The 23235-nt window shown below is 42.6% G+C and overlaps 1 protein-coding gene across 1 annotated transcript; it reads left to right on the top strand.

Annotated features, from left to right (window-relative positions):
• The first annotated feature begins 3647 nt into the window (after positions 1-3647).
• RHEBL1 (RHEB like 1) lies at positions 3648-22261 on the top strand. The gene is made up of 8 exons (XM_026678707.2): positions 3648-3768; positions 8391-8462; positions 12011-12078; positions 12644-12726; positions 13781-13837; positions 15484-15531; positions 17303-17387; positions 20706-22261. The coding sequence occupies exons 1-8, from the start codon at positions 3717-3719 to the stop codon at positions 20793-20795; spliced, it is 555 nt and encodes a 184-aa protein (XP_026534492.1). The 5' UTR covers positions 3648-3716; the 3' UTR covers positions 20796-22261.
• Positions 22262-23235: the final 974 nt, after the last annotated feature.

The raw sequence follows: 23235 nt of genomic DNA, 5'->3' as shown, positions 1-23235 counted from the left end.
ACACAAAACCAGGGCAAGGCCATCCACGAGGGACTTTTCAAGCAGCAAGTGTTCCATGAATGTCTGAGTCAACCTAGCAGTTCAAGGAGTAGCTATTTGCGTGTAGAATGTTTGCTGGCAGCCTCCCCACTCCCCTGACCTTGGGGATTCTTCCCCTCCCTCCAATATTTTCTTCTCCAGGGCCTTTTGATAATTATTTAATAATTTAATACAATGCTGGGATTTTTTTTTTTTTTAGCTTTCCTACTGGCTTTTGTTCTGCTTTATGGTTCTTTCTATCTGGAATATAGATTTGAGTTTAATCATTTTGAATGTTGCTGTAACCTACTTTAGACTTCCAAGAGGAAACAATTATACCCATATTTTGCACTAATATAAATAAATGAAGCTCTTGTGTTAAAAGTTTGGGAAGCCGTGTTCGGCTTGAGTGAAAGAACAGCATCCTAAAGAGTTAAGTTTGGCAGCCACTTTAAAACACTGACTAAACATTCCTGGATTGCAGCTCACTTCATCTGATGCATTAAGCACAGTATTTCACAGGACAAGAAGTGATACACAGGCACCTTCCTTGAACCCAACACTCTTCAGAGGGCTGATAGATTATGCAAATTGAAATTCCAGGCATACAAAGAAATCCAGGTTGAATAAAACACCACAGTACTTGATTGGAGCGTTATTTTTCTTTTCATTACTTGGAGGAAACATTGTGACTATTTGCTTTAAGGCAGGTATTGCCAAAAAGATAACTGACTTTTCTTTTTAGCAGTGTGGAAAAACCTAGTTAAGGCCCTCTTACAGCCTATCCAAGGGCCCTCTATCTTTAAATAGGGGAAATGCGAGCTTTTGCATACCAGTGGAAGATAGATACCTTGATAACATTTTAATGGCATCATTTGCATTTTTGCCTGAGGTGCCTAAAGATCTTGGTTTCTCACAAAGATAAGATAATCTTTAGAGGAACTTCTGTCTCTAACTATTCCCCTAGTTTATTTCCTTTATAGCGTTTTATCTTGTATTTCTGTTTGTTTTGCACCGAGAGCTGCTCAGATTATTCCGGAGTCTGGAAATTGGATTACATAATAAACCAAGATTGGCATGTTTAGCTAGAGGAAGAACCCTGCATCTACATAAGAATAAGTCAAGTGCTCTCAAGTGGACAGAGAGCAGGGCTTTCATTTTGCAAAAGTGGAGTTGGGAAACCACACCCAGGCCCCAACAGGTCCAAGATTTGCATGGGCCCGGAGTCTGCTGACCTTTCAGAAAAATCTTAAAAACCTGGTTCTTCCCTAAGTTTGTAAGGATGGAGTGTTTTGGGGAACCCGGGGTTTGTGTTTTTTGCACTTCCTTGGTGGAATAATTGGTGGGATAATTATTTTTAATATACCATGGTGTCTTTTATTGCACTTTTTAATGCTTTTATATGTAGATTTTTGTTTGTATGCCTATTTACACCCCCAGAATTATTAGATTCAGATAGAAAAAAAGAGAAAAGATCGGGTTAACATGTATACATGTATGTACTTGATAGTTGAACACAACCAAAAAGCACATAGATGAACAATTACATCTTTCGTTAGTGTTGCTTCAAATAGCTACATTTAAAAGGGCTGTTCTTCCTAAAACGTTAGTTTCATTTCAAATCTATTCAGTTTCCTACCACGAGGTTTCATAGACTAAAAGGGAACTTTTATACATTAAAAATCTAGGTTCAGAGAAACAAAATAATTAAAAATAGCGTCAGGCATGCCATCTTTGAAACAATGTTTTGATGCCTTTCAATTAAGATAACCTAATTAGGAGTTAACATGTTTACTGGATACAAATTTGTTAGTATTTGAATACCTAGCAGGGTAGTACCACTCCTAATATTAAGAAATTACCACCTCAAATGTTACTGAAAGCTTATTCGTTTGGAGAAGTAAAATATAATCTGATTTTTCTACCAATCTTTGTTCCTTTTTTAAGCATGAAGATGTTCTTACTCAGAACAACAAAGAGGAAGATAAGAGGATTTTATAAATATTAACTTGTGACTATAAACTCTTTTACTACTCAATATATTAAGCAAAATATTTGATGAAAATTCTAAATTGGTTTCCAGTAACTCAAGTCATCCCTCCTGACTATGTAAATCAGCTTAAATTACTATTAACAGTATATGGATAGTATATGTATCTAAAAGCACTTTTTAAAAAAAACTATCTAAAATTCTTATACTAAGTCTTTTAAAACATGGGGTGAAAATTTGGGGTTGTCTTTGTTCCACATTCATATCTGGTCTCCTTTTACAGTGTTTGCTACTTTAAAATGTTAGGAACAAAAACATTTAATACTATAGGGCTGTGTGTGTACATTTGCCCCTATGGTCACATATAATACACATGCATATGATTAGTCCAGCCTGGCATATTTATTGGGAAGCAAATCATGCTGATCTCCAAGATGAAGGAAAAGGCACCTGTTCAGATAGCCTCGAAAAGATTTGGGGTTGAAACGGGGAAAAACACAGAGACATCTAGGTTTATAGAGGGATCACAGCTGAATGGAGGAAAATTAACTTTGCACCAAAATGCGCACAGTGAAATCCTAGAGACTGGGAACCGTTATTATTATTATTATTATTGCTATACCAGAATTTTAAAAGATGGCTTGTTGATGTAGCCATAATGACCTGCTTCGCACATCCTCTCACTATACCAAAAACAAAGAAACCACACCACGGTTTAATGCCTCGTTAAACGCAGCCAACGCTCTCTAACCTAATGAATGGCAGTTTTCCCCCCTGCAAGCGCTGAAGCGGGCTGCGTTTAGGATGCTGTCGGGGGAAAAAGAAGCTACAAGCGCTCTTGAAAACAACCGGCAAGCTCGCTAAATGCAGGTCCCCGCATTTTCCCGACTTCTTGTTTTGCGCTGTTCGATAACCCGGGGGAAAGGGTGTTGTTGCTTGCTTCGGAACGATCCGTTTTTTAAGGCACGTGAAGAACCGAAGCTCTTCGCTTTCGGGCAGCGCTCCACCTCTCCCATTCCCACCTTTAGGATCTCAGCAGTCACTCATTCGGCTTAGATGGGTTTATAGATTCGATCCGCTATTAAGAGGATCGAAGAGCTGGGGGAGCGGGTCGGCGTGCCAAGCCACAAAAGGAAAGGACAATCGGGGAGAAGCCGAGCACATGGCCGAAAGAAACTCGCTGCGCATTTTTATTCGGGATTTAAATTTCACGTCCGTCCGTTCGGCGCCCACGCCCAAAGCAGGACACGTGCGTGCGGTACCGCAACCCCGAAGCCACGCAAGGAGCCAGCCAAGGCTGAAGTTTTAGCGCAAGAACCTCCCGACGCCTTTTCTTCCGCCCGCCCGAGGAGCAAAACAAGGGCGGGCGGGCGCGCGCGCCCGGAGCCGCGCGCTTTACGCTCACTTGGATGTTTGGAACCCACGCGGCTCTCCATTCTAGCCGCTCGCACTTTTCATGAATGGAAGCGAGGCGTCCGCAAGGCGCACGCGCCTCTCTGCCCCGGGCCAATCAGGAGCGGCGGCTCTGAGGCCAGTGTTTTGGTCACGTGGGCGTTTGTAGTTGCGGCGTCCCCCCGGCTCTAGTCGGGCGGGCTCTTTTTATCGCTCGGCCCGCCCGCCTTGCGGTACCCACCCTTTCCTCCTCTTCTTTCCCCCCCACGCGCCGCCCCCCCGCGCGCTCGGTTGGCCTTGGAGCCGCTGTTGGGCAATGCCGTTCGTGCGCTACCGAAAGGTCGTGATCCTGGGATACCGCTCGGTCGGTGAGTGGCGCTCCGCCCGGCCGGAGTGGGTGGTGGTGGTGGTGGTGGCGGCGGCGTCCGCTGTGTGTGTGTGTGCGTGTGTGTGTTGGGGGAGCACCACGTGGCAAGCAAGAGGTGCCGGGCGGCTGCTCTCCTGCGGGCGGGTTCCCCGAGAGCAGGGCCGGGAGGACGCGGGCGTGGACGGGGAGAGTTATGTGGAAGTTCGGCGGGGAAGAAAGTGAGCGCTGTGGAAAAAAAAGGGGAGCCGGGCTTCGGGCGCACGCCGAAGCGATGGCTGGGAGGAGAGCGGGAGGAAAAAGGGGAGGCGGGGGGAGAGGCGAGGGGAAGGGCGGCGGGGTTTGCGCCGTTCCTTGAGCGCAGCAAGTCTGGAGGGGCGACGCGCGCGGCATCTGGGGCTGGTGGGGGTCGCGAGGCTGGAGCGGGAGTTTGCAGGCGTGGGTGGGTGGGAGGCGGACGAGCGCCAACAACGCCGGGGAGATTCCCACCTTTGGTTGCCCCGGTTGCTGGGCGGCGGCGCGGCGCAAAGAGCAACGAGTTGCGCGTGTGAAGATGCCACCCTCGCACCTGGGGAGTGGATCCGGATGCGGGGACTTTGGAGCGGTCTTATTGTTGTAGGGTTGATCTGCGAGAGGGTAGTGGTGGTGGTGGTGGTCGTCATCTGGTTGCAAGAGAGAGTAATAAATGAGTACTGTCGACATCGGAGCATCCATATTTTGGCCGCCACAAAAGGGCGTGCTCTTTTGATTTCAAATCCGGAGATTTTGAAGCCTCGATCGGATAAACCCTGATTACTTGGCTCTTCTAAATTGCCCAGAATTAATACCCGTGGAAAGATCCGGTCAAGTAGGCAATAGAGCTCTTTGATGAAATGATACCCTTTGACTTAGGTATAGGTTTGTGCTCTCTTGCTTTGTGGATTTCCTGTCTCTCAGCTTCCTGGGCTTGAACTTAGTGTATAGATGATTTATATCTCTCTGCTGCCTTCACGCGGTAGTGTGTGGATCAATTGTTAAAAAGGTGGACATTTGCCTGATGAAAAAGTAGGGGGGGGGGACATATAAAAAGGTTCCTGACAAAGCCACCCACTGGCTGCCCTGCTTTGCATTCTTGGAGAAACTAGATAAAGTCTCTGGGGGGAGGGAGTGGAATTAATTGGGAGGAGGAATGTGATAGAACAATGCACATGCTTGCATCCAGTGTTGCTCTTCTTATTAATGAACAGCTTATTTTTAAACAGTCTCTGGAGATAGATTTTCTGCTCTTTGGGCTAAGGTTTAGTATTAGTAGCACATGAGTAGGCAAAACTTGTAAGCAGTGGGCAGCTATTTCCTGACCTTTACTAGTTTGTCCTCAGGGAGCTATTTGTGCCTACCCAATTCCCAACCCATCTGATCTCCTCTTCCCCTGAAGAGAAATGCAAGGAGTCACCCGGCCTATGTTTTCTATTAATCCATGTGCAGTGGGAGGAAATGAGCAAGAGGGCAAAGGTTATTCATGGGTGTCTGGATAGTGAAATCATTTGTTTCCTTGGATTAAATTTGCAACAGCTTCCCCCCCCCCCCCCTTTTAAGTGATTATGTGAAACACTCATCTGGGTACCTCTGGTAGTATGGAAAGGTGCTTGAAAAGAAAGATTTTTGCTCCTCCTGCCCTGATGGATGCCTAACTTATGGGCCCTGTTGAAAAGTGATGTGTATATTGAGCTGTAATGTATACACTTGGTTGATTAATCAACCATCTGTGCCTTGTTTGAACAGATCAGAATGGGGATTGAGATATATCAGAACTGCTGTTGTGAGTAATTGCAAAAGAAAACACTTCACATTTGGACTAAGAATTTGAATTACAAACTTATTTAATTGTACACTGGCCCTAATCTTTCTGAGTGATGCTGTCATTAGGATTGTTTTGGGTACCTATGTGTATAAGCAGAGATTGATGGAATCTCAGTATACATCAACTGTTGTATGCCTATGTCATCTTTCCTACAGGAGCCGCCCCCCCCTCCCCCCTCCCCCGTCCTGTGAAATAAGGTCAGTCTGGAAGATAATATCTGGATTAAAATAATTCAATAAAGTTCATACCTGAGAAAATATTTAAAATCTCAATTCTTTTTAACTTATAACATTACTATGCTTTTTTCTTAAATTTTAGGCACCTCATTCGTCTTCACTGCAACTGAAAAAATATAACGGCACAGCATCCTAGCTTGTTATAGAGCAGGGTTGTCAAACTTGTGGCCCACAGGCCAGGTGCATCACTTGCTGCCCACGCCCAGTTTAATGAAGCGGGGGAAGCCCCAATAGGTCACATGATGCCATAGTGACAATGCAAGTTTGATACCCCTGCTGTAGAGTGTAAAGCTCTAAAATAATGTACTGCTATCCTAAAAGAAAGCTTATAATATAAATACTAAGTTTGGTATTAATAGTTAGAAACTGAATACTGTGATTTCTTTGTATTTTGTACATGCTCCTCACTCAGATGTACAATCTGAGCCAAGAAGCTTAATATGGTAGAGGAACAGGATGCCAAGAACAGCCTTCTAAATTCAGCTGTTGTGAATCTTCCTAAACAGTTCCTTGGCTAAGTGTGACTAAGCTTTGCAAAATATACTTGTCTTCTCCTGATGGTCTCTTGGTATCTACAGCTGGAAACTGTTGGCTAAATTACAGTGATGGATAGCAAAACTGTGATCAGCTGTTAGGAGTACAGAGAGCTTCTGATTTGATTGGGAAGAGGGGCATTGGAATGAGTGGGAGTAGAAAAGCCTCCACTGTCCTTTCCTGGAAACATTCCCTTAGTGACTGTCCAAACAGATAGGGCTGCTTTCATGAGTCACAGATAAGTTCATGCTCCTATGGCTTCTGCAGACCTCTAAATCAAATCTCAAGCATGGCAGGTCTTGTACTTGTACACTAGAATGGCACTGAGGAAATAATATTGGGATTTGCTTTCTTCCTCATCCTTTACCATAAATATAGCCTGAAGACATGAATTATGTATGTGTGTGTCCTTTGTTGGTAATGTTTTTTTTTAAAATCCTGATTCATGACAGTTCATGAACAGACCTTGGATCTTCACCATTGCAACCTTATCTAAGTAGAACATTAATTGTCTGATCTATTTTGTTTGGTGGATTTGCTAGCTGAGGATAAAGCAAAGTTAAATAGTTTGTTGTTTAATATCAGATCCTAGCTGTGGTCTTATGTGAACTAGGCTATCATGATAAGAGAAACCAGGAGACTGAATTTAGTCCCACTTTAGGTATGAAAGCTGGCTAGGTGACTTGGGCCAACCATATTATCTCAATTCAACTCACCTCCCAGGATTGCTTTGGGGAAAATAGGAGAAGGAAGAAGTATTAGGAATGTTTGTTGCCTTGGGCTACTTATAAAGGAATAAATGCCTGATAAAAAACAATATCATATAGTAAATTCAGCAGTTGTATTTATTAATCTGGGATTTAGATTTAGCATGCTACATAAACCTCATCTACCTGTATTCAACTATGATATGTCCAAAACTAATTTTCCAGAGAGAGAGTAGCACAGACTGCTTGGGTATATTCATATATAATACTGGTATGCAGCACAGTATAGTAGGGTACTTATCTATTACCAAGGAGCGATCAGTATTGGAAATGCAGCAAAGTATATGTAAAAAACTGTTTTGACATATCCTTCATACTTATTTTGATGTTAAATCTTTGAAAATTGAAATTCCAAATATAATTCATGATAGGACAGGATAGCTTAAGTGCTTCCTAAGAGAAATTAAAGGGGAAGATGTTATCAGTAAAAAAAGTACACCATTATAGATGGCATGAAATTCCAAGTCACTGTAATATTGACAGTTTTCCATTGGAAAAAGAAATTCCTTACCTTTGTTGGGTTGATACAATAGAATGATAAGACACAGCTCTATCTTGATTAAGTTTACTGTAATTTTTTTTTTTTTGCTTGATTGTTGTGAGCCAACAACATTGGCTCAGTCATTGGGATGTGGGTAGCATGTTCTCTCTGCACGCTACAGCTTTTGAATTTCATGACTTTCTGGTCCCATTGTTTACAATCAGAAATATGAAGGAGTGAGGACAGGAATAAACACAATTTTACTTATTAAATGATACAAATTGCCTGCATCTGATAAAATGGGCTCCAAGAGGTTTGAACTGGTGACAGATCTGGAACTACTGGGATTGATTACCATTCTTTAAGCACAATATGATTCCTTCTCCCGAGCTTAAGTTACACTACTGGAATACAACACTTGGGACAATTAATCATAGTTCTGCAGCCAAACCTCTGTTTTTTTCTCATTTCTGATACTCTAAATAAATTTAAAGCTTGTGGTTGTTTATATCTAGTAGAGTTTTTTTTAAAAAGCCTGTTCGTGGCAGACCCTCAAATCTGGTATGGAATGTACACAATTTTTTGTTTAATTCTCCCGTTTGGATATGTTAATCTTAATAATTGCAGTTTTATCCTGTTACCCTGAACGGGGCAGTTTTCATTGCTGTGATCAGAGTGAAATGAATGTTTTCTATTGTTTTAAATTATATTCTTCATCACCAATAAATCTCCACAGCAATAATTTTTTTTGCCATCTTTCCTCTTCAGGTAAGACATCTCTTGCTCACCAGTTCATTGATGGGGAATTTCTGGAATGCTATGACCCCACTGTGGAAAGCAGTAAGTGTGCTATTGCTGTGCTTTTATTAGAAGTATGTCTCTCCTCTTCCTTACTGGGAAGAAAATATGTTAGGGAGAGGTACAGCTGGCTTATGTAACCTCGATTCCATGCCAAGGAAAGCTATATTGGCAAGTGTAAAGAAAAGATATTCATGTTAGCATTGTGTTTGCTTGAAAGGAAGATGACCCTGATCCCCAAAGGGTTAATAAACAAGGAGAAATACACATATCTTCTGCATGTGCTACTTCCCTTCCACGCCAACCTACAATTGCCATCTCTAGCTAAATCCAATCCTCAAGATTCCTTCTCCCAGTAAATGGCTCCAGCACACTTACATATGCATTGGCAGGTGTATATCTGTATCTGCCAGCACCTGTTCTCCATAAATGAAAGCCGGGATTCAAAATAAGTATATGTACAGTGAATTAATAATTAATTTGTTTAATTAATTGTTTATAAAATAAGATGTCCCAATTATAAAGCAGATTATGGGATCTCCTTCCAGCAGAGGCCGTAAATGGAGTAAAACATTCCAATAAGAGAAGGGATATAGTGGTTTGGCAAAGGGAAGGGGAAAATGCATGTGGGTGGTGGAGATGAAAGGAAAACCAGTGGTAGTGGACAAGAGAAAAGAAAAACAAGAGAAGCTCTGTTTATGTCTTACACAAAATTCACAATGGAATCCTTCCCAAGGTTTTATGTTCAAACAAATGTACTACGTATATCCAGCAGAGGTGGGATGCTACCAGTTCGGCTTGGTTCTATAGAACCGATAGCTCTGAAGAGCTGCAAACACTGAACCAGTTTGGTGCGACGACCTTTTGGTCGTCTCTTTGGCCGGCCCACCCACCCATCCGGACTCTTGGCTGTCCTTTATTTCCTGCTTTTTCAACCTCAGCTGCTTTGCGCGGCACAGCTGAGGTTGAAAAAGCAGGAAAGAAGAGGATTTTCAAACACTGCGCACAGCGCTTGTCAGCTGTCCGGGCGTCACAGCTGAGGTTTTTGGGGAAGTGCTCTACACCGCATGTATGCGTAGCAGGTGCACACGCGCAAAACGCATTCTCACCGAACCGGTAGTAACCGGTTGAATCCCACCCCTGATATCCAGGCTTTTCAGCACCAGAGTCTGTAGCCACTTACACCTCTACCCACTCACACCATATCTTCCTTCTATTGCTTGCAGGGAATTTTCCTGCTCTGCCTTGCAATTCACTAGTAATAGTTTACATATTCACAGGATAGAAATTTCTAGAGCTGCAGGTTCTGCAGATGATGAGTTCATGATGTTTTGACCCGGTTAAAGCAAAGAACATGTTTATAACGTTTAAGAATGATGGGGATGCATTTTTTTGTCTTTCCAATCTTTCTTAAGAATACCCAACCATCTCAGAACACCACATAATACTATTATCATATTCCATGACTATTCCTACAATTAGAAAGTTTTATTCATACCATTAAAGTAACTTTCCATAACTGGATGCCTTCCAGATGTGTTAGATCCCAGACTTCCAGGTGGCTGGGACTATGGAAGGGAGACTTGGGGAAAACCGTGATGGGATGTGTAAAGGGAGAGCAGCTTTTGTCTAGTCCTTCAGACATTATTTCATTGAGCAGGAATTACTGTGGGCCTGTATCCATTAACTTGGAAGTGAGCAGAGTGAACTTAGTGTTCTAGGATAGCTGATGTATGCCCAAGTAGAATGTCCTCAAAAGAGAGATTAGACTAGCTAATCTTTCATGCACATGAAGTGGAATCTGTTGGGGACAGTCTGGTGCTGATCACCGAGAAATAGGACATGTCCTGCCCTTTTATTCTTCTGCCAAGCCCCTGCATTCTCCCAATGTTTAAATTCTTAAGAGTCCAGCACGTAGGAAATAAGAACCTTCTCTCTTCCTGCCCAGTCAAAACAATTTTGAGCAGAGTCAAACAGAAAATTACTTAACACAGTTCTGAGTGTGAACTAATTTGATTGCTGAGACTAGGAAGGTATGAGGCTGGTTACAAGTATATAGGACTCCAGCACAACCACATATATATCAGTATAGAACGTATCTGCCATTTCTCAAATTTTACTAAAATCAGGAAAAAAAAAAAGTTTTTTGAGGGGCAGGGTGTTAAACATCTCAGAGTATTTGTTTTCTTTTGATGAACAAAGATTCAGTAGTACCTCTGCACTCATTTCCTGCTTTGCCACAAACCTTTTCCCCTGCACACCGGTCCTTTCCTGTTTTTGTAGGGGGTTGCCCTTCCCGCCCATTTTATTCAAAGAACAAATTTAGATGGCTGGAAAGCAGGTTTGCTTATAAATCTGTTGTTCTGTTCGCTGAAGTAGTTAATTTAGTTTCTGAAGGCTTAAGGATCACAGGTGGAGAGGGGAAGGTTTAACTAACGAAAGCATTTACTGGAGCACAGCTAATTTAGCAATAAATTGTTAAAAGAGTCGATGCGTGTATACATTTGCCCAATTTCTCATAAATTGAACATTATTTATACAAGGGAAGTAGTAAAAGCATTTCAGTCTCATTAGCTGCCTCTCCACTGAATAGAGTCCCACATTGTAATTTTGATCCTCTCTTCTTATAAACATATGCTTATGTAGGTTTGCCAACCTGTTGCATTACAGTGGCTTCTCCAAATCCCTGAGTATGTCACTCAAGCCCCCTTAATTTTAATTAAATGGGACACCCTCTGGAGGTACTAGACAATTGCCCCATCATTTCACTTTGCAACCAGAATGTGTGGGCCTTCTTTCTTGCCAATATAAATTCACAGCTGACACGTTGTCATGTCGGTTTCTGCTGAAGATTTATTGCAATTCTTAACTTCCGAAACATCAGCTACAACTAAACGTAGCTGATTTCTACCATGCTTTGCAAACAATAACTGCAACACAATTGCTTTGGCTTGTGAAGCAGCAAGAGGTATCTCTTTTGAGTGCCTCTGTTGGATGAGAGATTTCCTTCCAATGGCTCTCATTGGAAGAAGGGGCTAGATGATGCTAGGCAGAACTCTTCTCCAAAAGGGTTTTCTTTCTTGCCAACAGGTTACCAAGTGCTTGAAATGTGGTTATGTGACAATTAGTAGGATAAGTATAATATTTTATGATAAAAGTGCTTTACAGGCTATAAAACACGCCTCCTGAGGCCTTCATAACTTCAAACAATTGTTAAACAATCAAGGAACCCCCAAGAACTCTCCCCCAACACCGATAGGGCAAACTGCTAGTATGCAAAAATAAGAACAAACACCACTCCCTTCTAGCACTGATGAAGTTAACTAGTTTGGTAATGAAACATCTGTGAGAGAACCACCAAGCTCGGAGAGCACCAAGGACCCCATAGATTGTTAAATAAGTGGTCATAAGTCAAGAACTACCTGCAGTTCTAGGCCAAGGCTGGCTCTGGCTGAAGGAAAAAGTGAGAGGTAACAAAATAAAAATGACTCGTGCAGAGAAACTCAGGATGTTGCTGGCTTTTAGGAAGGGGTCAGAAAAGCTCAAGTAACATCTGTATCATCTACTTTCTTCCTTCTCTTTTTTTTAAGCTTACAACAAAATGTTGATGGTGGGAAAAGATGAATTCCACTTGCAGCTTGTGGACACTGCAGGACAGGTAATTTCTTTTTTTCTTCTTTCCATCGTTTCATGTGCAAATGGGAGTGTGGCCTTCCCTGCTCATCATCTGTCGTAAGAGATAAACAGCTTGCATCTTAATGCTGCTTGCTTGGGAGTTGTAGTTGGGATGGGAGGGCTGATGTCTCTTTACGATTCATCAATCTGAACTTTGCTAATGCCCCTTGAGTGTCAAGCAATCACCTCAAAGCTTCAATATCCGCTGACATAAAACTCCGCTTTCACAAACTACTTATTCAGAAAAGCATATATGCACTCGGCATTAGAAATGACCCATTCCTGAATTAAATTTCCCCCCTAGTTGGTATCTTTCAGCAATTTCACAGAGCAGCAGTACCCAGCCTTTTTTGCACCAAAGGCTGGTTTCACGGAAGACAATGATTCCATGGGGGGGCGGGGGAGAGTATAGTTTCGGTTTCACTTGCTTACCTGCCATTCACCAATAGCTGCATAGCCCAATTCCCAACAGAGATTGGAGTACCCCGTGAGTGATAGATAGAGTGATAGAGACTTTTCTTCTTCTGTTTTTTTTTTTTTTTGTCCAGGATGAATACACTATCTTGCCTCACTCATTTATCATTGGCATCCATGGCTACGTGCTGGTCTATTCTGTCACATCCCTCAGAAGGTAAGAAAGCACAGATAGAGCCTGATTACGACACAAGGCAGTTGGACAATGAGGGAATGATGAAAACAAGGGCATTGCCTGAATTCTGTAAGGCAGTGGCTCCCAACCTTTTGAGCACCAGGGACCAGTGCCATGGAGAAAGAATTTTATCTCGACCAAAGGAGGCATGGTTTTGCATGCTTACTTGCATATCCTGCAGATGCAGTTTTGCTTGTTGGCGTGGCCCATTGCTGGCATGATGCGGCCCAGAATCAATCCATGGACCAGGGGTTGGGGACCCCTGCTGGTGACTCTGCCTTTGGGGAGCTTGAAACAATGAAGTCCATCCCTTAATTTGGGTAGTCCTTGACTTATAACCATTACTTTAGTGATTTAGTTCGAAGTTTAGAACAGCACTGAAAAAAGTGACTTAGGAGCGTTTTTCACACTTATGACTGTTGCAGCATCCCCATAGTCAATTGATCAAAATTTGGACTCTTGGCAACAGGCATGTATTTATGATGGTTGCAGTGTCCCACGGTCATACGGTTACCCTTTGCAATCTTCTGAAAAACAAACTCAATGGGGGAAGTTAAATTCATTCAGCAATCGTGTTACTAACTTAACTGCAGTGATTCACTTATCAACTCTGGCAAGAAGCCGTAAAATGGGGCATAACTCATTTAACAATTATCTTGCTTATTAATGGAAATTTTGAGCCCAGTTGTCATAAGTTGAGGACTACCTGTATTTGCAAGTCCACAGAAATGGGTTTGGGAAAGACATTAAAGGCTTGGAACAATAGCCTTATTAGTCTCTTTAAGCCCAGGTTTGTCTAACTGGAATACTGTGTTCATATTCCACCCTGTCTTGTTTTTTAGTCACCTTGAAATGCTCGTTTAGTATTTTTAAAAAATCATCTAATCAAAAGCATTCAAATACGCAAATACTGGGCAATGGCTTTCTATCCATAAGGGGCATTTTAGGGATAATGTTTTCCAATGTTTTCTCGTAATCCTTGGCTCCCACTAAAGATATAAAAAGCTCTTCTGATCTTCTTTCTTGCCTTTCCCAGTTTTCAGGTGGTGAAGTCCCTGCACAGCAAGTTACATGAAAGCAGAGGGAAGACAAGGTAAAGATTAGCATGGCAGGTCAGGAAGGGATGCAACTGTTCAGGCAAGATGTGCAAGCATATTACTAGGGAACTCTTGTCTGAAAGGATGGGGTAGGGAAGGGTTCGGTGGCTTGCCATATCTGTGTAAACATCTGGAGATGTTAACTTGTGTACTCCGGATTCTCTCCCAGAAATAGATTCCAGACTGAACAACATTAGTACAATAAGCCACCTCTAAATGATGACACTTTTTAGGTTTATATAACACAAAGGTTTTGCATAGAATGTAGTGATACCAATAGAGAACTGGATTCCTCTGAGCATGTTCATACGGCATTTCTCTGTCCCAGGTTTCGACCTCTGCATTGAGAGCGTGGACATCAACTGTCCCAGAATCCCGGGCCAGCCTGTTATCGCAGGGCAGGCAGCGAAAGTCGACTGTCTTCAAGGTGCAGGGAGGTTTTGAACCCGCCCCGTCAGGGCGTCAAGCGGCGAACAGCGAGGCGGGCTTTTGTCCTGTGGGTGCCAAAGCACGGTGTGCGGCAAGAGGGGCGGAATGCAATGCTCTCCCCCTTGTGCACGCATGTGTGACTCTTACCTGCACTGCGCATGTGTGCACCTCCCAGCTGATTTTTGACCATTTGAGGTTTTTTTCGCCTCCTGAAGACTCAGGAAGCCTCTGCAGTCTTTGAGGCCAGGTCGGGGCCTGTTTCGGCACTTCCAGTATTTCCGGAAGTGCCGAAACAGCCCCATTTTTTGGCCTCCAAAGACTGCAGAGGCTTTCCTCGAACCCTCAGGAGGTGAAAACGGCCTCCCTAGGCTCCAGAGGCCCTCCAGAGGATGAAAACGGGCACTTCCGGTATTTTCGAAGGCCCATTTTTCAGCCTCCCAAAGCTGCAGAGGCTTCCCTTGAGCCCCTGGAACAGGCCGAAAATCAGCTGGGAGGTGCATGCATGTGCAGTGCAGGTAAGTTTGGCTGGGGCTTGCGTGTCCACACAAATGGCTCTGCGTGCCACAGGTTCGCCATCACGGGCCTAGAACATGTAAAATGACAGGTCTATTTTTAAAAGTAGGTTCATTTTAGATAAAGGCAAGGTACATTGGAAAATGCAAATTGTCCTCAACTTATATTCATTTAGTGACAGTTGGATGTTACAACAAGACTGAAACAAGTGACTTACAATCTGTCCTAGCACAGAATTTGGGCATTTGGCAATCTGCATATATATTTTAAGATGGTTGCAATATACTGGGTTCATGTGATCCCTGTGACTTTCTCAGTCTGTTTCTGATAAACAGGTGGGGGAGGGAGGAGCAGATTTGCTTAATGACCATGTCATTTAACAATTGAAGTGATTAATTTAATAACTGGTTAAAAACATCGCAAAATCTGGTGCAACTCAGTTAGCAACTGCCTTGGTTAGCAACAGAAATTTTGGGTCCAACTGTGGTGGCAAGTCGAGGACTACCTGTGCCTTCAATTGCAACCCCATGCAACCAAAAATTCAGAACTATCCCAGCCATAGGCAGAATTATTGCGTTAAGTTACAAGCAAGTGACCCCCCCTTACATATGACTGTGGAAGTTGTGAGTGAAGGGGGATGACTTTTCTGTTTAGCATTACAAGAAGCAACTTTTAGAAATATTCCTTCTTCGTTTGGCAGGATGCCTGTAGTTCTTGTTGGCAATAAAGCTGATCTGTCCTTAGAAAGGTAAGAACTTTTGTCTATTGCTTAATAAATGATAGCTGAGGTATAAGAATAGAGGTATCTTCAATCCCTTTAAAAGATTGGCTGTAATCTGAGTCATTTTTTCTTTCTAAAGGAGTCTGCACTCTAGAATCATAGCAGATAAACTTCCTGGAAGAATTTTAGAAGTTTTGTAGCACGTTTGCAAAAAAATTGCAGTGCACGGGAACATGGGGGTGTAATTTTTGTTACTTATTCCTAAACGGGCTTCCTTCTTCCATTCCCTCACATAGGTTCTAATCTCTCCTGGCATTTTTAAAAGCAAACTTAGGACAAAGGTTGTCACTGCCTTCTCTCAGGATGTGCTTTGATTTCCTTAATAATCCTGAAAATCATTTCTCAAATTTTACATATTTTCTTTCGACTGGGCAGAAACGTTTTTTCTCTGCTTTTATGAATAGCACACTGTATGTACCAGTGGCTACATCCTCATTCCTGCCATTCCAAAGGAGAATTTTATCTTAATTGGCCCCTTTTGTAAATAATAATAATAAACTGGTGGATCATGCTCTAGGGATAGGGCTGTGTGTTTCTGAAATGTTTATATCAAATCTTGTATCTAGAGAAAAAAAATTAGGTACATTGCTTTTTTTAATTTATTTTATTCAGAGAGTTACGGTAAAATACAAACTTTTTTTAAAAAGAAAAAGAAATTTTACCAAAACAACAAAAATAGACAAAATATTAAACAGGAAAATATGCATTAAAAGAGCAAAAGGCAGAAATACACACATATCTTATCCACTCTACTAGAATACTGATAAATATATACTGATAAATATAATCCTCCCATCCCTGGGAAGCAGGCCCCAAATGTATAAACTTCTACATTTATTTACAACCAATTTGACCTGTCATCCATCTACTATGTATAAAAACAAACTGGTTAACAAACTATGTATAAGAACCAACAGCAAAGTTAAACTTCAAAGCCTTCTGTTTAACAATCTTTTATTGTATTTAACTCTCATGGCTTCTTATCCACCATAAGCTAGTATAGTCATTATCTCTGCATTGTTTTTAACTCAATTCTTATGGATACAAGAAAATTAGCATTGAGTAAAAGAATAGGATTTGGGTGTTTACAAAAACCGGCTTATGCTGAGTAGAAAATAGGGTAGGGAAGTCTTACAGTAGCGTTGATCTGTTATGATTTTTATGCTGTGATTCTTTTTAATTAAATTTTAACAAGCAATATCGGATAACTAAAAAGGTAAAGGTAAAGGTTTCCCCTTCCCAGTCAAGTCCGACTCTAGAGGGCGGCGCTCATCTTCGTTTCCTAGTCGAGGGAGCCAGCGTTGTCCAAAGATACTTCAATGGTCACGTGGCTGACATGACTGTACACCAAGGAGCACAGATGTTAACATAACTCCAAGGAACATAGAGAAGAAAACAAGCAAGAAAAAGTACAGAAAATACAAAAGAAATTTACTGCAATAAGAATAAAGGGACAGTTATTGTACATGTGAAAACTTCCTATATACTGTATATATAAAGTACACCAGATTATAAGCTACTGCTATTGTGGTTATAATGTGTCCGTAAAAGTTATAGAGTCCGTAAAAGTTATAGAGTTGTCTTTGGCGAGATGGGTATCATACAAGTTTGATAAATAAATAGAAACACATAGGCACCCCTGAAGTTGACTACAATATGACAGTGTTGGTGAGGTTTTGTTTTCTTTTGTTTAATTACTCCCTTATTTTCTTTTGTTTAATTACTCCCTTATTTTTAGTCGTCAGGTAAAGACAGATGAAGGCCGGAAACTTGCTGATTCATGGGGTGCTGTGTTTTTGGAATCCTCAGCAAAAGAAAACCAGGTATGACTCTGATTTCACCTAAATTAAAGAGGTGGGGATAAGATCTAAAAGCCATAAAATGCCACTTCAAATGTCCGTGTCAATCCATTGTGCTTTCTGCAACAGACTAAGGATTTTTCACAGGTTTAATTTCAAACAGAATGAGTGCATGGGTTGAGTTCCAATTTGAAGAAAAGAGTACCGTGTTTCTCCAACAATACGGCCTCCACCAATAGAAAGGCCCAGCATGATTTCTAGGCATGAGGTGAAATTAAGCCCCGCCCCCAAAATTTAGGCCTATTTAATCCATGTGTTTCCCCGACATTTCTCACATCGTTCGTTAAAACTACAGATGAAGAGAAATGGAGGGGAAGGGGGGGAGAAAACTTGCCTTTAGGAGCGCCCTGCCTGTACCCCAGGCGAGAATACTGCAATCTACTACCAATAGAACATTGGCCGATAGAAGCTCCCTGAAGGCAGAGTCACCAACCGCTTCTATCGTCTAGTAGAAGCGGCCTCGGGGCGAACGCCCATGTGCACTCCCCTCGCCACAAAGCCCTTTCTATTGGCTGATGGAAGCTCCCCAAAGGCAGAGTAACCAGCCGCTTCGGAGCGAGGCGTGGCTGCCCGCGGAGCGCTCCTGACAGGAGCGCCCCACGCACACTCCCCTCACCACAAAGCCATTTCTATCAGCTGATGGAAGCTCCCCAAAGGCAGAGTCACCAGCCGCTTCTATCAGCTGGTAGAAGCGGCCAGGGGCGAACGCCCACGTGCACTCCCCTTGCCACAAAGCCGTTTCTATTGGACGATGGAAGCTTTCCGAAGGCAGAGGCACCAGCTGCTTCTGTCGGCCGGTAGAAGCGGCCTCAGGGCGAGTGCCCCACGCACACTCCCTTCATCCCGAGACCGCTTCTACCAGCCGATAGAAGCAGCTGCTGACTCTGCCTTTGGGGAGCTTCCATTGGCCGATAGAAATGGCTTCGTGGTGAGGGGAGTGCGTGTGGGCGGGCGCTCGCCTCGAGGCTGCTTCTACCGGCTGATAGATTTCCTCCCCCACGCGCACCCCCACCTAGAGTGGCCCATGTGCACTCAACTCTCCACGAAGCCGCTTCTACCAGCTGATAGAAGCGGCTGGTGACTCTGCCTTCGGGGAGCTTCCATCAGCCGATAGAAGTGGCCTTGTGGAGAGGTGACTGCGCATGGGGCACTCTAGGTTGGGGTGTGTGTGGGGGAGGAAATTAAGTCACCCCCGAAAAGACGTCCTAGCCGTTTTTTGGGGGCTCAAAAAAATATAAGACGCGGCCTTATTTTATGAGAAACACAGTAGCTAAGAGTCTTCTTTGTCCCAATGTCTAAATACAAGCAGATAACCTTGTTCTTTTTAAAAATATTTCTTAGTAATTTCACCAATCAAAAGCAAACACAGGCACAAAACAAATGTCCTCTAATGCAACGGTCACCCACCAGTGGGCCACAGCCCACTGGTGGGCTGTGAGAAAATTTTGGTGGGCTGCAGAGAAATCTCACCCCCAGAACACCTCCACAAAGCAATTAATCCAGGCTGTGCAGAAACACAAGGCTGCGCCGCCCACATGGCCCGCGAGAACCCTCCCCGCCCACTCACTCCTTACTCGGTAAACTTGCATGCTAAATTGCTATTTTTCCTTTTTCCGACCATCATCTGTTCTGTTCCGGGAGATTTAGATTAGCTAGGAAGCAGGAAATAGTTGGATTTCTTGCTTTCTAGCTAGTCTTTAGATCTTCAGCTCAGCACAGCTGAGCCTCCCTTAGGACTGAAGGTTTGCTCGCAAGCAAATTCAGTGCAGACTCACGGCAAGCAAATTTGAGAGACTGAGTTAGCCGATGGCAGATAGATGACTGAATGATTCTGTGAGCAACTCAATCTGCCTGCTTTGCCTGATTTTGGGTAAAAGTTGCTCTTTTTTATAAAAAATTCAATATTTACATGCATGGTGTGTTGTGAATTAATTTTGTGAGTTTTCTTGCAAGCAAATTTTATGTGACAGACTGAGCTAGCCAATGGCAGATAGATAGATCTCTGAATGAATCTGTGATTCTGTGAGCAACTCAATCTGCCTGCCTGCTTTGCCTGATTTTGGGTAAAAGTTGCTCTTTTTATAAAAAAATTCAATATTTATATAAATATTTATATTTACATACAAGCCATGCCCAGCCAGTCACATGACCACCAAGCCACACCCACAAATTAGGCCACGGCCACATAACTGGTTGGTCCCTGGGATCTAAAATTATGAGTTTGGTGGTTCCTGAGGTCCAAAAGGTTGGCGACCCCTGCTCTAATGGATAAAAGAGGGAGATTGTTCTCTGTTGTCTCTTCAAAATAGGAGAGAAACCTAGTCTTCCCACCAAAATAGCAGAGCACCAACACAATACCACTCAGTGTGACAAGAGGTCAGTAATGTTATATGAGTATTGTGGTTAAGGCACCAGGCTAGACACTGGGAGAGGGTGAGTTCTACTCCTGCCTGAGCCATGAAAGTCAGTTGGGTGACTTTGGGCCAATCACTCTCTCTCAACCCACCTCACCTCACCTCACCGGGTTGTTGTTGTAGTGAAAACAGGAGGAAGGAGTCCCAAAGGTGCTTTTTTCAAGAGGCAACTGGACTTTCTTGTTTGGACTGGACCACTTCATAAATGCATGGCACAACAGAGGAGAACAAACCCATCAGGACAAGATTCAGCAGTCCATCTACATTTAAAAGACAAAGGCCACTCTTTTGAAGACAGCAAAGTCCACATTTTGGACAGAGAGGACTGCTGGTTTGAAAGAGGGGTCAAAGAGGCCATCTATGTCAAAATCGAACAGCCCTCTCAACAGATGGGAAGGGATACAACATCTATCTCCAGTTTACAACGCAGTCCTTTCAACAATTCCAAGAAGCCTCTACACCTTCACACCCATTTGCATGACTCAAATGACCCTGAGGACACATATGGCCTCAAAAGACTCTTTAAAAGAATGAAATGACAAGCTGTCTGCAAGGAGTATAAATCCTTCCATTCTCCATCATCCAGTCAGAACTGAAGAAGCTTCCTCGATAAGAAAGGTCTTCAAAGAAAAACAAAGTCCAATTGCTTTTTGAAAAAAAGCACCTTTGAGACAACCATGACCTGGATGACTGAGAATCTCCATAGACAGGAGGTGGGAGGTATGTTGGGTACGTTCGCCGCCTTGAGTTATTGGTAAAAACAACAAAGACGGGGTACAAATAAATAAAAAGTTCTTTGCTGCTTCTTAAACACGGTTGTAAAACTTTTCTCTTGGAGTGACTCTGGCACCATCTTTCTTCCCTGCAGATGACTCAAGGTATCTTCACAAAGGTCATTGAAGAAATTGATCGTGTGGACAATTCCTATGGTGAACAGCGCAATTGCACCATAATGTGATGCTGCTTTCCCCTACCCGTGATGCTGCTTGGCCAGTGGGCGGGTGGGGGTAAAGCACAGACCCAGGCCAATTCAGGGCAGGTATTGTGGCTACCTAGAGCCCTGATCAGCAGGTCTGAACTAACTTACGGGTAACTCACACACAGATACAATTATACCTCATCACTGGTCCTCCATGGGAGGCGGCCATGTTTTGCACATTAGTTTGCTGGAAGCAATCCATGTATGTATTTCCTGTACATATATGTATGTGTGTGTTTGTGTGTAACGTATTGCCAAATGTTTACAGAAGTGGGAGCCACAATAGGATCTAGTTATGATTTGTTATATAGGGATTCGTGTGTGTGTGTGTGTGTATATTTATAACAAAAGTTACAATCAGCTCACCTGTTTACAAAAGGAACTGTTCACAACTCAATGTAACAGAGAGGCAGCTGAATGTAACATTTTCCGAGTGGGATCTGCTAAAGGCCAGTAATTTTGTTTTGATAGTTTTGTTTTGGTGATAGCTGAGCCTTGGACCCAGATGCGTAAGTTAGTTTTCAGTTGTAGCTCTTGCAACACGTGGCCTTATTTTTTTTTTTTTTTAATCAGGGTGAAATTTTATGACGCAGCCTGGATCCAAAGTTGGGTTTTTCTTTGCTAGAAATCACAGTGTGGCTGAGGTCTTAGCGGTGCTTAGGCAACTTTTCTTTGGTTATATGCAAATAAATATAAATTTCTTTAAGAACAATATTTTTGTGGAGGAGGAGAGAACCTTTCGTTACACTTCAGTGCATTAAACACTGTCATAATTGCATCGAGCCTCTTTGTATAGCAGCTATCTAGTTTGGCTTAATAGTATGCAGAAGAAGAAAAAAAGGCAAGACAAAATGGATGTGCCCAAGCTTAATGAACATTTCCATGTCTTGCCTATAATTGTCGCCTCTTTTTGGAGGCTTTTTGAAATGCTGCAAAGGAGTTTGTAAGGCGGTAGCTGTAAAAGGGACTGTAAAAGCTGTAGCAGTGTTTGTCAGACTTGGCAAAATGAAGATGTGTGGATTTCAACTCCCAGAATTCCCCACTGGGGAATTTTGCAGTTGAAACCACACATCTAAAAAAAATGGCCACGTTTGGGAAATGCTGAGTTTACAGGATAGAATTATATTTCATTGTTCTTTGGTGGGGAAAAACTGGGAAGGGAGGCAGCTTTCGTGAATATTTTTCTATAAAATCCTGTGAAATCCTGTGATCATGCTGAGGTGCAGAAGCAAAGCTAAGAAGGAACAATTTGAGCTGAAGCTTACAGTTTTCAACTTCCCATTTGCGTAGCTGCCTTTTGCCTTGAATTAGGCATGTTAGCTTAATATTGTGACATACATGCACAAATGTGTGTGTGTTTGTGTAGATAGATGTATATATAAGAATGAAAAAAATGAAGATTTTTAAGTGGTTTCTTCCTGTCCACGACAGCGGACTCCAACCGTGGCAACTTTAAGCCTGGAGGACTTCAACTCCCAGAATTCCCCAGCCAACTGGGGAATTCTGGGAGTTGAAGTCCTCCAGGCTTAAAGTTGCCATGTTTGGAGACCCCTGGTCTAGGAAATGGCCAGTCTCTCTGTTGATCACATGCTTAATCTGAGCCTAAATAGCATCGCTGTGATTTTCCTTTGGTTGACTTGGTTGGGCACACTCAAGCATTGCATTTAATGTTGGGAATGGGATTCCAGACTAGAACTGAGCACTGAACACTGAAGGGAATGAGTGTGCCTAAGCTACATGGACTGCAGGGTGAGCCTTTGGAAACAAGCTCTCCAGTGAAGCCCAATAAACTTTAATCTAGAAAAAGTGGGGAGGATTGCTTTGATGTTCTGGAACATAGCATCTTGTCAAAAGCACATCCTTTATTTTCATAGTTCTTCCTGCCAAAAGCTGTCCCTCTGCGCTGAGGGGAACTTGAACCTTGGGCCCAATCTTCCTTTTTGTGCAGTCCCTACAAAGCTATTTTCTAGATGAAATATTTTTTGTTGTTGTTGTGCCAGTGCATATATTCGTTTCAGTGATGCTATTTTTCAGAAAAGCTTCTCATTTTTAAAGACGTTCCCAGAGTGCTTTTCGCAAGGCTGCTAGGAATGCTTTTATGTATTCAGAATGAAATTGGATGCATAGATAGGAAAAGGGATGGCTATGAGATTTTTGTTGAAAATTCTGGTTTGGGAGGAATAGTCTCCTTGTACATTATCTTCAGTTGTAAAAATTGCTTTTTTGAAACGAGTGCTTTGAGCCAATAGATTTATTGCTCTCAGAATGAATCCACTTGATCCCTGTACTTGGTGGGTGGCCATTTCATAAGGAATTTATTTTGCATTTTATTGGGACTTCCAGGAATTACTGTTTCTGTGTGTTGTTGCTCCATTTCTATAGTGTTGACTATTTCCCCCAGATCTTGTTTTGAACTCTT

This window comes from Notechis scutatus, chromosome 2, assembly GCF_049901735.1.
Source record: "Notechis scutatus isolate UNSWTSFEM ecotype Mainland chromosome 2, rNotScu1.2, whole genome shotgun sequence".
NCBI classification, from domain to species: Eukaryota; Metazoa; Chordata; class Lepidosauria; order Squamata; family Elapidae; genus Notechis; species Notechis scutatus.
The sequence above is the reverse complement of the archived record's forward strand: the minus strand, read 5'-3'. Positions and strand labels throughout refer to the sequence as shown.

Coding starts and splice junctions, on each gene's coding strand:
- RHEBL1 (XM_026678707.2), top strand. CDS start 3,717: ATGCCGTTCGTGCGCTACCGAAAGGTCGTGATCCTGGGATACCGCTCG. Junction 13,838..15,483: donor GAAAGCAGAGGGAAGACAAG/GTAAAGATTAGC, acceptor TTCGTTTGGCAG/GATGCCTGTAGTTCTTGTTG. Junction 15,532..17,302: donor GCTGATCTGTCCTTAGAAAG/GTAAGAACTTTT, acceptor CCTTATTTTTAG/TCGTCAGGTAAAGACAGATG.